General features: G+C 35.7%; 1 protein-coding gene across 1 annotated transcript in view; it reads right to left on the reverse strand.

The window, feature by feature from the left end:
* LOC150093402 (uncharacterized) overlaps positions 1 to 19,315 on the reverse strand; it is a 233,648-nt gene that overhangs the window by 102,398 nt on the left and 111,935 nt on the right. The window contains exon 5 of the mRNA XM_090413608.1: positions 17,921 to 18,031. Coding sequence (XP_090269734.1) covers positions 17,921 to 18,031 — 111 coding nt within the window. The remainder of the gene's footprint in view (positions 1 to 17,920; positions 18,032 to 19,315) is intronic.

Raw genomic sequence — 19,315 nt, forward strand, 5'->3', positions numbered from 1 at the left:
ACACATATTGCTTATGTTAGATACTACCTTATTATTTCCTATGCACTGTCAAATCACTGTCCTATGCACAATTCATCAACCCAATGTATTAACCATGTCGGCGTCAACATGGATAAACTACATCACTCCTCTACACTTCATATCCATCATATATTTCAACGTAATATCAATGGTATTACAATTTTAATATGCACTTCGCATCTATGGTAACCTGGACGTATATATACGTCTTGGCCGGTTGGGTGGTTAATCACCCACCTCACATATAACCCTTCTAGGTAACAACTTTTCCTGTTTGACATCTTCTAAACCAATACCTAATAGTTACTTTCACCAACAGGTAGCAGTGTTGATACCTCATACACAACTACATCTTGTGAGGATGTTGCTTCCATCACATGCTGCTTTAGATATTTATCCTGCAGAAACTCAATAAATTCACTCTCCTCATTACTATACACAGTCTCCTCTTTCCAATCCATATTCCTATAATTAAATCTCCCATCAGGATCATCTTCCTTTTACTTGCCCAGCTAATTTGTCTAAATATTTCATGATCAGAACTTCACATTCCCTGACCTATAACAGCATCCTATTAGGTATATTATTCTATTGATCTCAACTTCACGAAATAGCTTCAAAATCTTCACACACTACCATTTTCCACTTTAACTCTTGAAGGACACGATTCTTCTGCTATCATTAACAGTACCCCCCCCCCTCTTAACTTTCCTATCCTTTCAGAGAATTCTAGTCCATCCTCAGTCAACCAAGCTTCACTTGTATCAATTATCTTTGGGCATACTGATTCGATAAATACTACAAACTCATCCACTTTATATCTGATACTTCATACATTAGTATACAAGTACAGCAATTCTCTACTCTTTGAGGCCATCCCACTAACTCCATCACTACATACTTTCTCTGCTATAATACACCTTTCTGTTCATTCTAATCATCCCTGTTTCCCTGATCCTGACTGATTTTCATTCATATCCTTATATGTTTTGCACTGTATCACTCAGCCCTGCCATAATCCCTTCATCTTTGTATCTTTCTTCCTGTACTTCCACAACCTGCTTCTCAACCTCTCTTTGACCGATACTAATTTCATATGAGCCCTGTGTACTTTTGGTAAACAACGATCGCTCCAAATGATCAACACCAAACCCATTCAAATGTATTCCATTGGCTTTGAACCATTCTAACTTCTCTTCAAATCCATTAATAAAGCATATATAACCAAATAATTTAATACTATAAGTTTAATAGCCCAATACTGTTCAGTTTCAATCTGAAACTTACAAATCATCCTCAGCAAACTGACAATTCAAAAAGGCAGAATAATGACAATGAATTTCAAAAGAAATACAAGCTGCATGCTGTAATGGTATAGTATAGTAGATATAAGGTTGATGCATATATGCAATAAAAAATTTCACTTTATTAAGGATCAGGCTTTCCCAAATTTTAGTAAAGGAAATGCCTTCAATCCAGTTCCAGTTAAGGTGATGCAATCGCTCTGGCACTCGCTTTAAATAGACTTTCAAATTTAAAATGATATTCTGCATAAAAGATGATCTTCTTCTGGTCTTTAACTCTATGCTGTACTAGACCAAACTTTTAGAGTTTTTTTGTTTTTTTTTAATAGAGATGTAGGATATTCTTGCAATCCCTTCTCAACCAAAATCTGATGGAATGCATTTGAATGGGTTTAGTGTTGGTCATTTGGAGCAATAAAAGTACTCTGACAAGCATCACAAGGAAGCTAGTAAACAACTGGGATATAATGAGGGGACTGTTTATTCTTGGCACAAGATAACATAGGAGGATTTATTGACCAGAGTGAGATTCCAGCAATATATTGAATACAAAATATGTACATTAGGAACAGGCTTGCATGTATCAATCAATGATACTGGCTCTTCTTTATGATGAAGATATTCTGCTACATAAGTCTATGGACAGCATCAAGGTATAGTTTCAAATCATAAGGATTGGAGCAGATGATGTGTGATCTATTACAAAGAGTTTTTATGATGTCTTTTTGTGAATCTGAGAGGAGAATGTGGCCATATTAGTGAAGACACCATCCACATAGCATACCTAGAATGACATATAACTGTCTTATACATATAGATGGGGGGGGGCAATAAATAAAATAAAATAAATAAATAAAAGGAATGGCCAATAAGAGCACATAAGATATGTAGTAGAAACTTCATTAAAAGGTGGGTAGAAGAGTCAATACAGTTAATGATTGGTCTAAGAGAAACATTTTAAGGATTTCTGGCAGTGGCAGCAAGACCATAGATAATAAAGATCTGCCAAAATGAGTTTTTAATTTCTTGATAGCATCTTCATCCCAGAGAAAAGATAGATTAAATAAAGAATTCAGTTTTATCAGAGTCAATTATTGAACATGCTGAGTCTTTCCTTTCATTTAAATTCTGTTAGTTTTCTGTATAACATCTGTAGTACATTTATTCCACCAAAGAAACATGTCATAAGGGATGCAAAACAAGTCAAGCAATAAACAAAGTTTTCTTGTTTTTATGTAGTTATTGCTGGAATATTTCTTCCCAAAATGTATTGCTGGTTGTTGCTATAGGTAAGGGGATCAATGAATTCAGAGAGTGAATAATTATTAAGACACACTTCAAGTATGGAAACAGATAAGAAGGATAAAAGGAAAAGGAATTCATGCAGCTACAGAGAGATAATTACTTAAAACAGCACAAGATGATACAATTTGGTGATACATTGGAGAGTTTGTCTATATCCACAGTAGCAATTTGTGTCCAAATGGAGAGAAGCCATCTTGACCTGAGAGGCTAAGCATGTGGAATTTTTAGTTAAGAAGAGCTATAAGCAGAACCTGTCAAAACAGAATACAGAAATTATGAAAAACTTAGGGAACGCCTGATGTGAAATCGAGTATGTAACAAGAGTGTACTTTATCTCCACTCATTCATCATTTTTTTAAGATCACATCATGAAGAAAAGTGACATTAGATTTGATATTAAATGGAGATATTTAGCTATTCATTTTATGCAGACAAAGTTATATTCCTAAATAAATCCAGCAAGACTTTCAGAATTATTGAAATAAATTGACAAAAACTATGAAAACAGACAGAAACTTGGAAAAGATCAACTATATTCTCAATGGAACAGAACAAACAAAATATTTATGCTATTCAGGCAGAATTTTTAGATGGCAGATTAATATGAAATAAACAATAGAAATAAGCCAAGCTGGTATGGTGGGAAGTCAAATGAATAAATTTATAAGGAATGAAAGAGAAATTAGTAAAAAAAGTAAACTAGCAGTATACAAGCAGTCTTCAAACTAATTTTAATTATGGATCTGAGAGCTGGTTGGAAAACTAGAGAATACAGACATGAGTTCTGAAAAAAACTAGGGGTATAAACAGATGGCAAATGAACAAATGACAGAATCATATTAAGTGAGGATTTTAGAAAGCAATTTCAGATTTTGCATTCAACAATGTGTGAGCAGAGTTAACCTAAAGTGTTATGGTTCACTTAAAACTGGAGATAAAAGATTACCAAAACAGGTTTTGATACTAAGATAGTAGAAAAAAGACCTGTAAGCCAAGGATTTAGGTGGATTGGTACAGTTAGAAGGGTCTTAACAGACTGATAATACTTGTCTTGACAGGTATTATCAGTCTGCATATATCTTATATATCTTATAATCTGCATATATCTTAAACATAAATGTTATATATTTTAAAAATTTTCTATCTACATTTTTTATGGCAAACATTTTAAAATATCACTCACCAGTATGAAATAATTTAGTTACCAATTTAAAACATTTTACAAAGTTATTTTTTAATGCCATACTACACTATTTCCGTGTACACTATGTTCCAAATTTACTGCCAAAATTTATGTTGTCTGCTAATTACATAGCATTTTGCTGATCACATCTCATTCCTCCTTTGCAACTGTTTTTTTTTTCCTTACTTTTTTTTTTTATTTTAAAGTATTTTCTCAATTATGAGTAATTTAATCATTTAATCTTTAATCATGAGTAAAAGAATTAATGAGCAAAAAAGTGGAAGTGTGAAAAAGATTCGAAAAGTAATCTTATTGGAAGAAAAACTTGAAATAATTAAGAAAAAATGAACAAGACAAGTCAAGAGCAAAGAGAGGACAAGAACACAAAATGGGTAAATCAACTATAAGAGCAATTTTAGGCAAAGCTGCTAAATAAAAAGAGAAAGGTTAAGACTGCTTCAAATTCCTCATGCATACAAACCACTAGAAATCAAAGTACTATAACGACCGAATTAGAGAGACTTCTTTCTACATGGATCGAAGATTGTAGCCAAGAACGGATCCTGCTAAGCACTGACCTTATTAAATCAAGAGCATTAAGTCTCTTCACAACCTTGAATGAAAGGGCTATCACTGATGGAAAAGAAGAGGAATTCCACGCTAGCATTGGATGGCTTGAGCATATCAAAAAAGAGAAATAGTCTACATAATGTTTGAATCACAGGAAAAGCTGCAAGTGCAGATAAGGAGGAAGCCACAAATTATCCAGAGATTTTGAAGGAAATTGTGGAAAACGGGGAGCTATTGTGATCAACAAATATTTAATATAATAAATTTAGTTTAATCCTTTATCCAAGTGTGAGCAAACAAAGTTTGCACCTGAAAGTATCTTCAGGACTGGGGTAAGGTGGTACAACACCAGGACACTCCTTGCAAAGGTGGAGCAAGCTACCAACACTCCTATCTCAGTATCTCCCATAATACAAAACACATCTCCTTGCGGATATGTCTATTGTTATGCATTAAGGGAAGGGCCACAACCCAGACTAGTTTCGAGCTTTATTGAGGTCTCTTCAGTGGGAGCCAGGCCCAAGTGGAGATACCAGGCAGAAGCATAAGCAGGTCATCTCTACCTACAGGAGTTGCCAAATGGGAGATACTGAGATAGGAGTGTTGGTAGCTTGCTCCACCTTTGCAAGGAGTTCCCTGGTGTTGTACCACCTTACTCCAGTCCTGAAGATACTTTCAGGCTCAAGCTTTGTTTGCTCACACTTGGATAAAGGATTAAACTAAATTTATTATACTCTAACCAAGTGAAAAATAAACTTTCAACAAATATTTAATGTCGATGAAACTGGTCTGTTTTTGGAAGCAAATGTCTTCCAAGACTTTTCTGGAAAGGTCATCAGAGAAATCTCAGCCTGGTTATAAAATCACAAAGGCAAACAAAATTACTGCTAGCAACATGCGAGCCTTTCGGAAACACATTATTATTATTAACATTTGACCTCCATGGAGTCAGAGATTCATCATGGGATATACACACCATTGCACACAATACTCATCCAACCGTGCTTTAAACTGATTCAATGTGTCTACACCCACAACACACTGAGGCAATGCATTCCACTCACCAACTACTCTCCATGCAAAGAACTCACTCCTCTGTTCACACAGTTTCCAGCAATGGGCTTTGTTCCACTCCCCTCTCCGATTCTATGAAATATCTCTTCGATGTTAACCCAATAACAATCCCTGACTAGCTTATATGTCTCAATCATATCCTCCTCTCTTCCTCCTATTCACGAGGCTCTGCAACTTACATTCTCTCAATCTATCCTCAAACTCCATATTCCAAAGACAACTGACTACTTTTGTGAATCTTCTCTGGACCCTTTCCAACATACCCTCATCACCATGAAAACCTGACGACCAAATCTATGCACAATAATCCATGAGGCCTGATCAAGGCCTTATACAATGGAATCATAACCTTTCTATTTCTGCATGTCAGGGTCCTCTGTATCATTGCTATTATCTGATGTGATATCTTCACAACTTGTGCAATGTGGTCCCTGAATTTCAGGTCCTTGTCCACCATCACTCCAAGATCTCTCATCTCCTCTATTTCCATTAAAGTTTCCCCACCAAGAGTATACTTTGCATCCCCATGGTTGCGTACCAAATCTCAAAACCTTACACGTTGCAACACTGAACTGACACTTCCACTTACTTGCCCATTCATGAAATTTATTCAAGTACTCTTGTAAGGCAATAACATCTGCTTGACTCTTTTGACTCTATTGCTCTTCCCAGTTTTGCATTATCTGCAAACAACTCAATATCACTAATTAAACCCAACCCAATTGACATACAAATTGAACAACAATGGCCCCAAAACTGGCCCATGTGGCACACCACTAGTGACCTCTCTCTTTCGGGATACCCCCCCCATATACAACTTTCTGATACCTATCTGATAGCCAGTCACTGATCCAACTCAGAAGTCTGTTATCCAATCTCATCTGCTTCAATTTATTTAAGAGCTTGTCGTGTGGCAGTATATCAAAAGCCTTTGCAAAATCTAAGTACACCACCGTATATGCATCTCTCCTTTTCAAGGCATTCGTCACCTTGTTATAGTACATAAGTTAGTGAAACATGATTCCCCACTTAACAAACCCATGCTGATAACCACAGAGAATATTGCTGTTATCAACCCATTTCTGTATCCCACTTCTCACCAATCCCTCCAGGACCTTCACCACAACTCCAGATATACAGACTGGCCTATAATTTGAAGTTACAGCCTTATCACCACCACCTTTATGCAGTGGAACAATTTTACCCTCCTTCCACTCCCTTGGAACCTGTGCTGCTGTTGTAAGACTCTTATTAAACAGGCATGCCAGTGCTGCTGCCAATTCCCTGGAATATTTCCTTAAGATGCATGGTGATATGTCATCAAATCCTATTGCCTTATTGACATCAAAGTTATTTATTTCCTCAAACACCTCCTGCTCACTCACAATTAAACCATCCCCTCCTATGTTCTCTACACTTAATTTCCTCATGATTTCACCCTGATCAGGATGAAACATCCTTATAAATTGATCACTGAATACATCAACAATGTCTTCTGCAGCAGTTCTGCACCATTCTACCACTTTCATCCCTTAACTTCATCTTACCATGATCATTCTTCCTTCTACTTGCCACATATCTAAAAAACTATCTAGGGTTTTTCTTTTTCTGATTTGCCAATTTCTGCTCCTGCTGCACTTTTTGCTTACTGAGTCACTCTCCTGACTTGTTCTTTATACTCTTCATGAAACTGATTATTACCATTATTCATCTTGTACTTCCTCTAAAGTACTTTCTTTTTCCAGATTTCGGGATACACCCCCCCCACCCCCATATACAACTTTCTGATACCTATCTGACAGCCAGTCACGGATCCAACTCAGAAGTCTCAGTTGGATCAGTGACTCCACATTCATCCATTTTATACCTACCCTATTCGGCCTTTTGGCCTTCGGAATACATTTGCACATTGATGTATTATGTATTTCTTTGTGAGTTCCCATGCAGCATTTATTTCTTTACCGCTCAACTCATCATTCCATGTTATAGCTCCAAGCTGTCTCCTAAGCTTGTCATAATCACCAGCCTTATAATTCCACATATATCCTTTCCTCACAAAAGTATGCATATGACTAGCCACAACACAGGTGATTACTTCATGATTCACTTTCACCAACTGGAGGAAAGTGTGAAACCCCCTCGAACAATTATATCCTCTGATGAAATAATGAGATCTAGAGCTCTTGATCCTCGCATGCCCTTCTTTACTTGCTGCCTGAGATAGTTATCTCTCAAGAACTCGAGAAATTCATTTTCCTTATTCCCAAATACTATCTCTTCATTCCAATCTATACACCATAATTAAAATCACCCATAATAAATACCCTTTCTTTGTTCACTAATCCAAGTTGTTTATACATTTCATCACCACCACCTTCCATATTCCCAGGCCTATAGCAACTAAATATGTCTCCTTCTCAACCTCCACGTTACACCACACTGCCTCATAACCATTGCCACTCTTTTCATGTCTACTAATTCTCCTGCTATTATCAGCAGCACTCCCCCCTCCCTTCTTGCCCTTCCTATCTTCACAAAAAATATACCCTTCCATTTCTATTCCCGTTACAATATCATCTTCATTTAGCTATGTTTCACTTATTCCAATGATTTTGGGGAGAATAAATTCAATCACTGAAACCATTTCATCCCCTTTATTTCTGATACTTCTGGCATTTGTAAACAAACAAACACAGCAGTTCATTTTTAGGTCTGTAGCCAGTCCTATCCAAGCCATGTGTTGGTTGCGATTTCCCCACTACACCTGCCCAATCGTCTTCATCACCACTTACCACATACATCTGCTCAGTCTCAACTTCTCTACTCACATCACAATATACTCCATTTTCATACACACATTCACTGCCACTTTCAACATCCTCTCCTTATGCTATGTCTCCCTGTCCATTTGAGCTCCCTCAGTTTCCCTTCATCTCTTTCTTCTGATTTCTGGCACATATCACACACTGTACTTCCACACACTATATTTTCATCCAGCAACACTTGTACACACATTCCAAAGCCATTTAAATGCAATTTAACACATTCTCCCACATTATGCAAATGATTTTAGAGACTTTTCAAATGAAATGGATAATGTTGTTGAGGAAATTGCCAACATCGGGCATGAACTGGGTTTTGTTGAGTTTGACAATGATAATGTCCAAGAGTTAATTAAGTCTCATTCTGAGGAATTGCACAATTCCAACCTACTAAATTTAGATGCACAGTGGGAAGATCCTGAAGAATATGAAGAAAATTTAACCAGAACAGTCAGCCAAAAGAGATTTCACAGAAACAATTTGAAAATATTTTTTGTACAATCAAAGTTTTTAAGCAGAAGTGCTTAGAGAGAAGCGGTAAAATTTGCAGAAGAGACAATAGGGTCATACCATCAGTTGTATGAAAAAAAGAAACAAAATGCCTGCCAAACTACATTAGCTCAATTCTTTGTTAAAAAGTGGAATAATAAATTTATATTCTGAACATGTTTTATTGTCTTTCAGCTTCATAGTTTTCCTTTGACTAGGCCCTGAGACATACTCTAATTCTTTTATTAAAAAAACTGAGGATCAAAAAAGAAATTTGAGGAACGAATTATACTTTTTCCCATAGGTTATTTGATTATTGTGTTTCCGATTAATGTGCCCATTTTAAATACCGCATTTATACTGTACTACCATAGAATCTGAAACTTAAGGAATTTCATGCCAATGATGATCAGGATGTGTATTGTCATGGCATACAAAACTGCCATCACTTATCCTGAACTGATCTTTCTTGTACCTCCAATTACCAATTTATACCCTAAATATTCTGTCTCACCTGTACATGCCTCAATTCATTCCTCAACCTTACCAAATTCTCTTCTAATATCTTCACTTTTGTTCATATCGTTCATGCGAGATTCTTTACCATTCCTCCTTCATTATGCTACTGTTATGCAGTCTTTCACATCTTCCTCTATCACACTACTCCAGGACTCTAAGCAATAATTTCAGCTCTTATTGACCACTATCCATACTGTTTTGTTCTCATTTATGTGTGTGCTTATATGAGTAATTATGTGAGAGCATGTTACTCTCTAGCTTAATATATCTTTTAATAATTTGTAACCAAATAGATAATAATAATAACAGGACTCCAGCTTTGATGTAGTAAGGTTTTTTTTCACCCAGAGGTCAGGCCAGTAGTTGATCAAATTAATGTAACTTTAGCATACCATATAGATTGTAATGTTGCTTGTTTCTTTGTATATATGCATACACTCCAGATGATTACCTTAATGTGAAGGTTGAAATGTCGAGAGATTATTTTGGCTTATATGTGGCGTCCATAATTTTTAGTAATGAATTCCAAGTAAGATTTAGGCAAGCATATTTGAGAAGAAATTAAGAAAATTTAGAAACTTAGAAAAAAAACAAGCTGAGTTCAAGTCAAATAGGGGGTGTCAATCAGATTTTCACTTCAAGAAAAACAGCTGAGAAATCATGAAAATATAACAATGATCTGTATTTAAATTTTGAATACCTAAAAAAAACATTTTTTTTAAATTTTATTTTGGTTTAACCAAAAAGAATACAATTTGGTCGGCTAAATCCCAAATTGCCAGCCCATCCTCGTTCGTTCGGTATCCAAGTAGATACCCAACAGGGTGCACCACGAGAAGGTGAGGATTGGACATTAGGTCAGAAGCCCTGGTCGGTTCTCCGCATTCCTTTAAAGGCTATGTGAAGGTCTCCTCTCAGTTATACAGCTTTGACCCTTAAGCCCCCCCCCCTGAAAATCTGAAAACAAACCCCAACTCAACATCACCAGAGTTAAAGATCGGTACTATCAACATAAGAAGCCTGAATGGCAAAGAAATGGAGCTAGCTGAGGAATTAGATAAGTACCAGATCGACATAATAGGAGTGACTGAAACAAAAAAGACAAAAACTGGTGAGATCTTTCTGAGCAATAAATAGAAAATGTTATATTCAGGCAATGACAATCAAGGAAAAGAAGGAGTAGCCATAGTATTCAACACAAAATACGAGGCTAATCTTCTTGAATGGCAGTCAGTCTCAAGTAGAGTAATGTGGGCAAATATGAGAATAGAGAACTGGACAATGAGACTTATTTATGCCTATGGTCCCATAGAAGGTTCTACTAAGGTAGAAGTGGAGGAATTTTATGAGGCTTTAGAAAAAGCAACTGACACAATGAAAAAGGAAAAGTTGGTCCTTGTTGGGGATCTGAATAGCAGAGTAGGAAATGATTGTGAGACATTCAAAAATATTTTGGGAAACTTTGGAGAAAGGAGCAAAGCTAATAATAATGGCAAATATCTGTTGGATTTCTGCTCAGGACATGGACTGGTTATTACTAACACCATGTTCCAACATAAAAATGTGCACAAATTCACATGGAGAGAAGAGGCAAGGAATAAGAAAAGTTGCATTAACTATGTTATTGTTGATAGTGAGGTATTCTCCCTGGTGCAGGACGCCAGGGTGTACAGAGGATTTGAAATTGGAAGTGATCACTATTTAGTCTTGAGCAGGATAAAATTGAATTTCATATTGAAAAGAATAACATTTAAGAAAGTTCTAAAGTGAATAAAAGTTGAGCAGCTCTCAGATGTGAACTGTAGACTAAAATACACAAAGATTATTGAAGAAAAATTGAAAGAGTTTGAGAACAGAAATCAAACCTTGAAGATTCAGTGGCAAACTCTGAAGAAAACAGTGATTGATTCTACCAGGGAGGCATGTGGTGAGGTTGTCTGCAAGGATAAAAAAATCAGAACTCCCTGGTGGACACAGAAAGTTAAAGAGGCAGTGAAGGAAAAGAAGAAAGCATATCAAAAGTTCCTGGCAAATAAGTCAGCATGTGCTCTTAGAGAATATAGAGACAAATGCAAGAATGCTAAACACTGTGTAAAACTAGCTAAACAGTCATGGGAGGATTTTGGCAAGAATATAGAAAATAAATATCAAGAAGGTGGCAAAATATTCTGGAGAATGTTGAACAAGCTTAGGAATGAAGGAAAGAGTGTTGTAAAAGGAATTAGAGATAATAAAGGTGACATAAAAATGGGAGAAAAAGATATCCTTGAAGTATGGAGTAATTACTTTGAAAAACTGCTAAATGAAACAAGCAGTGATGACAGCACAGTGGTAAAAAACACTGACCAGGCATACAGTCAGGAATACATATCCATACTTGAAGCCATCAAAGACTTGAAATGTGGCAAGGCAGCAGGGGTAGATGATATTCGACCAAAAATGCTGAAGTATGGTGGTATAAGAGTCTTACAGTGGCTGCACTGCATAGTTCAGAAAGCCTAGATAAATTCCTGATGATTGGAGTAGAGCTCTCATAGTACCCATATATAAAAAGGGAAATAAAACTGAATGTGAGAATTACAGAGGTATTTCCCTACTGAGTGTTCCTGGCAAGATCTATGCAAGTATAATTGAGAAACGGTTGGGAGGAATTGTGGAAGAGGAGTTTGGTGAAGAACAGGCTGGATTCAGGCCAAATAGAGGCTGTCAGGATCAGATCTTCACTTTACGACAAATAGTTGAGAAAGCATAGGAATATAACAAAGATCTGTATTTAAGTTTTGTCGATTTGGAAAAGGCATATGACAAGGTGCCAAGAGAGAGAAGCTATTCAATACGCTGTTGTTATATGGTGTCAATGGAGCATTATATCAAGCAATACTTAGTATTTATTTGAGTTGTAAGTCAGCAGTTAGAATTGAAGGAAGTACAGGAAGATGGTTTAATGTTAAATCTGGTGTGAGACAAGGATGTACATTATCCCCTCTGTTATTCATTATCTATATGGATCACATTATGAAGGAAAGTGGTATTAAATCTGATATCAAAATTGGAGCTGTTAATGTCAGCTCTTTGCTTTATGCGGACGATGTTATACTTCTAAATAAATCTGCTACAAGTCTGCAAGATTCTCTGACTAAATTGAATAGCAGTTTTAATAGATATGGTATGAAGTTCAGCAATAAAAAGACAAAGACAATGAAAATAGGCAGAATCATTGAAAATGTCAACTGTGTTGTGAATGGAGAACCTGTGGAACAAGTGAAACATTTCAGCTACTTAGGCATGATTTTTACTGAAGATGGTAAATTAAATATAGAAATAGACAACAGAATCAGCAAAGCTGGTATGGTAGGAAGTCAATTGAATAAATTCATATGGAATAAGAGAGAAATTAGTCGGAACACTAAATTAGCTGTATACAAGACAGTGTTCAAACCAGTTTTAACTTATGGATCTGAGAGCTGGGTCAGAAGTAAAACACTTGACCAAAGACTAGAGACCACAGATATGAGAGTCCTGAGAAAGATTATAGAAGTGAACAGATGGCATCAGTGGCAGTATCATATTAAAAACAAGGATATTAGGAAAGAACTTGACATTGTCAATATCCAGGAATGCGTTAGCAGAGCTAATCTTAGGTGGTATGGTCACTTAAACAGAATGGGCAAAGAAAGATTAGCAAAACAAATGTTCTCTGCCAGGTTGGCAGCAAAACAACCCAGAGGAAGACCAAGATATAGGTGGACAGATATGAGAGTCCTGAGAAAGATTATAGAAGTGAACAGATGGCATCAATGGCAGTATCATATTAAAAACGAGGATATTAGGAAAGAACTTGACATTGTCAATATCCAGGAATGCGTTAGCAGAGCTAATCTTAGGTGGTATGGTCACTTAAACAGAATGGGCAAAGAAAGATTAGCAAAACAAATGTTCTCTGCCAGGTTGGCAGCAAAACAACCCAGAGGAAGACCAAGATATAGGTGGATTGATACGGCACAAAGTGCCTTAGATGACAGAAATATAAGATCTGATAATGTTGGAGTCTTGACAACTAACAGACTGATTTGGAGGAAAATTGTAGATAGGAAGTTAGTAATGATGTAATTTTTTTCATGTAGTACTATCATATCCTGTACACCCCTTGAGGGTACATGGCAGGAATTTGATGATGATGAAAAAAAGGCATATAACAAGGTGCTGAGAGAAAAAGTTGTTCAAAATACTACAACTACATGTGTAAATAGGCAACTATATTGATCAATACACATCCTATATTTGATTTGCAAATCAGCAGTTTCCTTTACTGAAGGAAGTCAAGGAACATGATGTGACAAGAGTACATGCCATCTCCATGGTTATCACCTGTATGAAGAAAAGTAGCTTTAGGCCTGATATCATAACTGGAGATCTCTACTTTATGCAGATAATATTATATTCATAAATAAATCCAGTATAACTCTTCAGGATTGCTGAATTAAAATGAATAACTACTGTAACAAATTTTATATGAAAATTGGCAATAAAAAAAAAAAAGGCTGAACACATCAATGATACGCATCAATGAAAAAATAGACCAAGAAAAACACTTCAGTTACTTAGGCACAATTGTTAGTGAAGATAGCAAATTAAATAAGAATTGTGCCCAAGTAGCTGAAATGTTTTACTTGTTCTATGGTTTTCCATTCAGAGTGTATATAAGAAATCAGTGTCTAATATATATATATATAAGAATATATAAGAAATCAGTGTCAAAACACTAAATCAGCTATAAAAGACAGTGTTCCAAACAATTTTAATTTTTGGATCTGAGAGCCAAGTTAGAAATAAAAATTCCTAACCTAGTTTATTTCCTATTGATCAAAGACACAATACCACAGATGTGAGAGTTCTGAAGAGTGAATAGATGGCATCAATGGCAGTATCATATTAACAATGAAGGTATTAGAAACAATCTTGATATTGGCAGCATTCAGGAATGTGTAAGCACAGCACATCTCAGGTGATGTAGTCACTAAAACAGAATGGGTGAGGCAAATTCAGCAAAACAGATGTGTAATACTGGGATGGCAGGAAAGAGATTCAGAGGAACACCAAAATGTATTGGTTAGTAGAGCCTTAGAAGACAAAATATTAGATCTGACAATACTAAAGTCCTGACAGATAAGATTAATCTGAAGGAAAACTCACAATCAGAAGTTAGTAACAACGTAAGTTCTTCAAGTAGTACTACCATAGTATCCTATATACACCTTAAGGAGATACAGTAATCCCCCGATTAATGCGCCCCCAATTAGTGCCTTTTTAATTGGTGTGTCATTTTTTTCGATACCCAAATTCGATTAGTGCATCTAAAATTCGATTAATGCGCCTACATACATCTAAAAAATAAATGTTACAGATTTTAAAAAATTTTTATTTATACATTTTTATGGCTAACTATTTTAAAAAATCACTCACCAGATGAAATAATTTATACTGATTTAAAACATTTTACAAAGTTATTTTTAATGGTAAACTACACTACTTCCATGTATACTATGTTCCAAATTTTTACTGTCAAAATTTGTCATCTGCTATAGTACACCCACAGATTCGAGACCCCTCAACACTTCTGCGCATATCACAATAAGGAGAATCCATTCCGATAATAGGGTAATCAATCAGTCTTCTGGGATAAATTGTTTATTATTACACGTGTTAAATCTGGAATGAAAGGTTTAATTTATTATTAAGCATTTCATTTGGGATTTAACTAAGATGCCAAAATTCCCCAAAAGAAATGCTTGTACATAGGTGTAAGCGATTTTGTAAATAATGTAATAATACTTTCTTAATGAAATTTTGTGTGTGTTATATTGTAAACTGTCTTGTAAATAACAGACAAGAATCATAAAAGTCTTTGTAAAGGTTACATTGGAATAAGAAAGCTAGAGCAAAGTTCATATTAGTTTAATCGGCTTATAGACATAACCCCAGGCAGTCGCAATGTGAAGTCGAGGCACGTGCAAGGCACCCACATGGGAGACATATCGGAGAGAAGATAGCACGGAGTGCAAAAAGCTTAGGTACCATCAGCAATTGGTGACGTAGTAGGGAGAGCAGCTGCAAGTGATATAAAAGATTTGACAGCGCAAGCTCGGGGCTTTTTTCTTGGTTTGTGCTTCTCTCTTCCCCCTTGATTTCGGGTTCCGGTAGAAGTCGTTTGTGTGGATGGGAAGAACGATAGTCAATGACAGCCATGCAGTCAGGTAGCGGTCCAGTCCAGGAATAGCAGTGGCACAGCTAAACAGCCAGTGAAGACGCAGCTATATGCAAAACCACGCGCACCCATCCATCAGAGTAGTATTGCAATCATCAGCACAGGAGTGAATTGTGAACATAATCACTAGTTGGCAAAATCGGAGGACAACAGGTAGCAGATTGAGGAAACTAGCCGAGAGAAGTCAGCAAAGATTGATCGAGAGGAAATTCCTACTTAGTCCACTTGGTCGGTAACGTAAAACCTTTTTTTGTCCATTGAACTGTGAACAGAGCTAGGAAGAGTTAATGTGCTAATGTAGTAAGTGACAGGACTTGCTAATATATGACAGGACTCTAGTACTTTAACCTGTGGTAAATTGTTGAAATTCTAGAAGTATATTGTAACAGATATTGTCCTTGAATCATTTTCGATGTGTTATAATCTAATCTTTGGATATTGAGTAGTTATTCGTTTGCATAGTTGTGATAAGTGAACAAGAATAGGACAGTTTGATTTGCTGATGTCTTTTAGTGTAACACTTTAATTGTAATTAGATCTTGTCTGATAGATTGGTGTTATCTGCAGGAACAAAATTTTTATGTTTAGAATAACTTTGATTACTATGTACAATATCTTAGAATGAATAAACATTCTTGTTTTCTTTACCGAAGTAAATTGCCTGATTTCTCAAACCAATGCACTGTTTGCTTAAATTAGAACCTGTATAAAAAAATTTCAAGCGTGGGGCGGGGGGGGGCTGGTTACGACGGCTAATTGAAGAAAGTAATCTAAGGGCTGGTTGATTACTAGATTCCAAGATCGTGTGACAGTCTGCGTGTTAACTCTCTGACAAGGAGATTTCTCTTGTATAGAAATTAAGATTTTTTTTACTAAATAATTTAACGAAATTACAAAGTAAACTAGGATATACATTAAAATAAATTTTAATATACTTCAATATTTCGGCAACGTCATGTTGCCATTTTCAAGAAACTTAAGAACAAGACACGTGCACGCAGGCACAACAAACAGTAAGTGAGGAAGAAGCAGGAAGCTATTATTTCTCCTAAAGTCCTGATGGTGCTCTGATGGTGAAGGAATTAAGATAGCGCAGCTTCAAAAAATAATTTTTCTTAATTCTGAAAAGGAGTTAACTCCAGAATTGCAACCAAGGAAAACTGGCCCTAAACTAAAGCAATCTCTTTGTTTGTAGGATTTGCACACGTGATCTATTGGAATGATAGGCCACTGAAGGAATAGGTTTTAGCTAAGATACAATACTAAGTAAAGGGATGAGAGATAATATCATAACAAGTATATAACAAGATAGTAATTAAGATAATAAAACATAAAATAAATAAATATACACTTAAGAGAATGAAAAAAATATAACACACATCGGAAAATTAACTTCTCTTTTATGATCATTGTAGTTTTTAAAGTGGTAATTATTTTGCCTGTATAACAGTTGGGAAATTTTATCTATAAAGCACGTGATTTCGCATGTTGGCGACCAATTCGTATGTCCTTCATCTCCCCTTCAAGGATAACATCCAAGAGTTAATTAAATCTCATTCTGAAGAATTGAGTGGTTCCGACCTGCTAAATTTAGATGCACAGCGGGAAGATCCCGAAGAATATAAAGAAAATTTAACCACTGATAGTAAGCCAAAAGAGATTTCACAGAAATAATTTGCAAATATTTTTCGTACAATCGAAGTTTTTAAGCAGCAATGCTTAGAGGCTAACCCTGATGAAGAGAGAAGCAGTAAAATTTGCAGAATAGAAGTGGCAATAGGGTCATACTGTCGGTTGTATGAAAAAAAGAAACAAAATGCCTGCCAAACTACGTTAGCTCAATTCTTTGTTAATAAGTAGAATAATAAAATTTATATTCTGAATATGTTTTATTGTCTTTCAGCTTCATGATTTTCCTTTTACTAGGCCCTGAGACATACCTTGATTCTTTTATAAAAAAATCAAGGTTCAAAAAAGAAATTCGAGGAACGAATTATACTTTTCCCCATAGGTTATTATATTCGATTAGTGCGTTTTCGATTGATGCGCCTATTTTAAAGAATGCATTAGGCACACTAATCGAGGGATTCCTGTATTAAGAATGTGATGAATTCCCCCCCCCCCCCCCCCATTTTTGCATAAAACTGGCTAACTAACCTTCATCAAAAAAAAAAAAAAAAAAACATTATAAATTCTCTTTGCATCCTGGATGAGATTCAAGCCCAGGTCTCAAAAAACATGAAGCATTATTCACTTTATTGTATAAAAAATGAAATTAATATTAATTGGAAACAGTAAATTTTAAATTATATAACATGCTATTCTTTTTTAATTGGTATTCTAAACTAAAAATACAACAGTAAATTACCTTTTAGTTCCTTTTCTCTAGCTTCAATTTCTTCCAGATATACTTCTGCAGTAGGAAGGTTTACTTCCTCAGTACTATGGATTCCTTCTACAAACTTTATATAGTCTGGATCTAATCAAATAAATTTTTTTGGTTAATTTTGGTTAAATTTTGATTAGGAGCAAGAATTATAACCAGACATATAGAAATGTTCTGGGAAAATTTGGAGAAAACAGCAAGCTAATAATAATAATAATAATGGTAAGTATCTGTTAGGTTTCTGTTCAGGATGTGAACTAATTATTACTAATATTATCCATTCCCAATGGCTTTAACAGGCCTTTAAGGCCCACAACCGTCCAAGCATGCTTGGATTTCGTAACCGAAATATGAGGATAGAATGGTCACTCCTATGCCTCAAGGTATTCTTGGCTGTATCTCTGTGTGTTCACAGGGCCGGTTTGCCTGCTTGCGGGATGAAAAACACCAGATAAACTGGCGGAAAAAACCCTACTGCCCGCGCCCAAGACCGGCTAACTTGGCTATGGCTGAGGAAGATCCTTCAGCTCCTCACGTCTCCGACGGGAATCGAACCTAGGACACTCCTTCCCCAGGCATATGGTTGCGAAGCGCAAAGCCACTAGGCTAACTGTGCGGACACTAATATTATGTTCCAACATAAAAATGTGCAAAAATTCATATGGAGAGAAGCAGGAAGCAGTAAGAAAAGTCTCTATGTTATTGTTGATACCAATGTTTAACCACTAGTTCAGGACATAAGAGTATAGAGAAAATTCAAAATTGGAAGTGATCACCATTTAGTGTGAGTAGGATAAAATTCAAGAAAGTCAGCATATTCATTGCAAACTCTCTTAGAAAATACAGAGAATATGTAAGAAAGCAAAGCATTCTGTAAAAGTAGCTAAATAAAGCTCATGAGAATGACTTGGTAAGAACATAGAAATATATATCACGAAGGTAACAAAATATTCTGGAGACTATTATATATAAATGGAAGATTACTGTAAAATGAATTATAGATAACAGACGTGACAAGAAAACTGAAGAAAAAGATATTCTAGATGCCTTGAGTAATTACTTTAAAAGACTGCTAAATGAAACAAGCAGTGTCAGAACAGTGGTAGAAAACACTCAACAACCATCAAAAACCTGAAATGTGGAAAGGCACTGAATTAGATGATATTCAACTAGAAATGTTCAATTATGGAGATATTAAAAGTTTTATAGTTACAACACTATAATTCAGAGGACTGGTCAGTGGGCTGAATTCCAGATGACTGGGGTAGAGCTCTCATAACATCTATCTATGAAAACGAAAATAAAATTGAATGTGAACAATTTGCCACTGAGTGAACAGAGTGTCTCTCTACTCAGTGTTCCTGTTTAGATTTATGC

This window comes from Typopeltis vanoorti, chromosome 24 (assembly GCF_054136105.1).
Source record: "Typopeltis vanoorti isolate ZY-2024b chromosome 24, IOZ_Tvanoo_1.0, whole genome shotgun sequence".
Classification (NCBI taxonomy): Eukaryota; Metazoa; Arthropoda; class Arachnida; order Uropygi; family Thelyphonidae; genus Typopeltis; species Typopeltis vanoorti.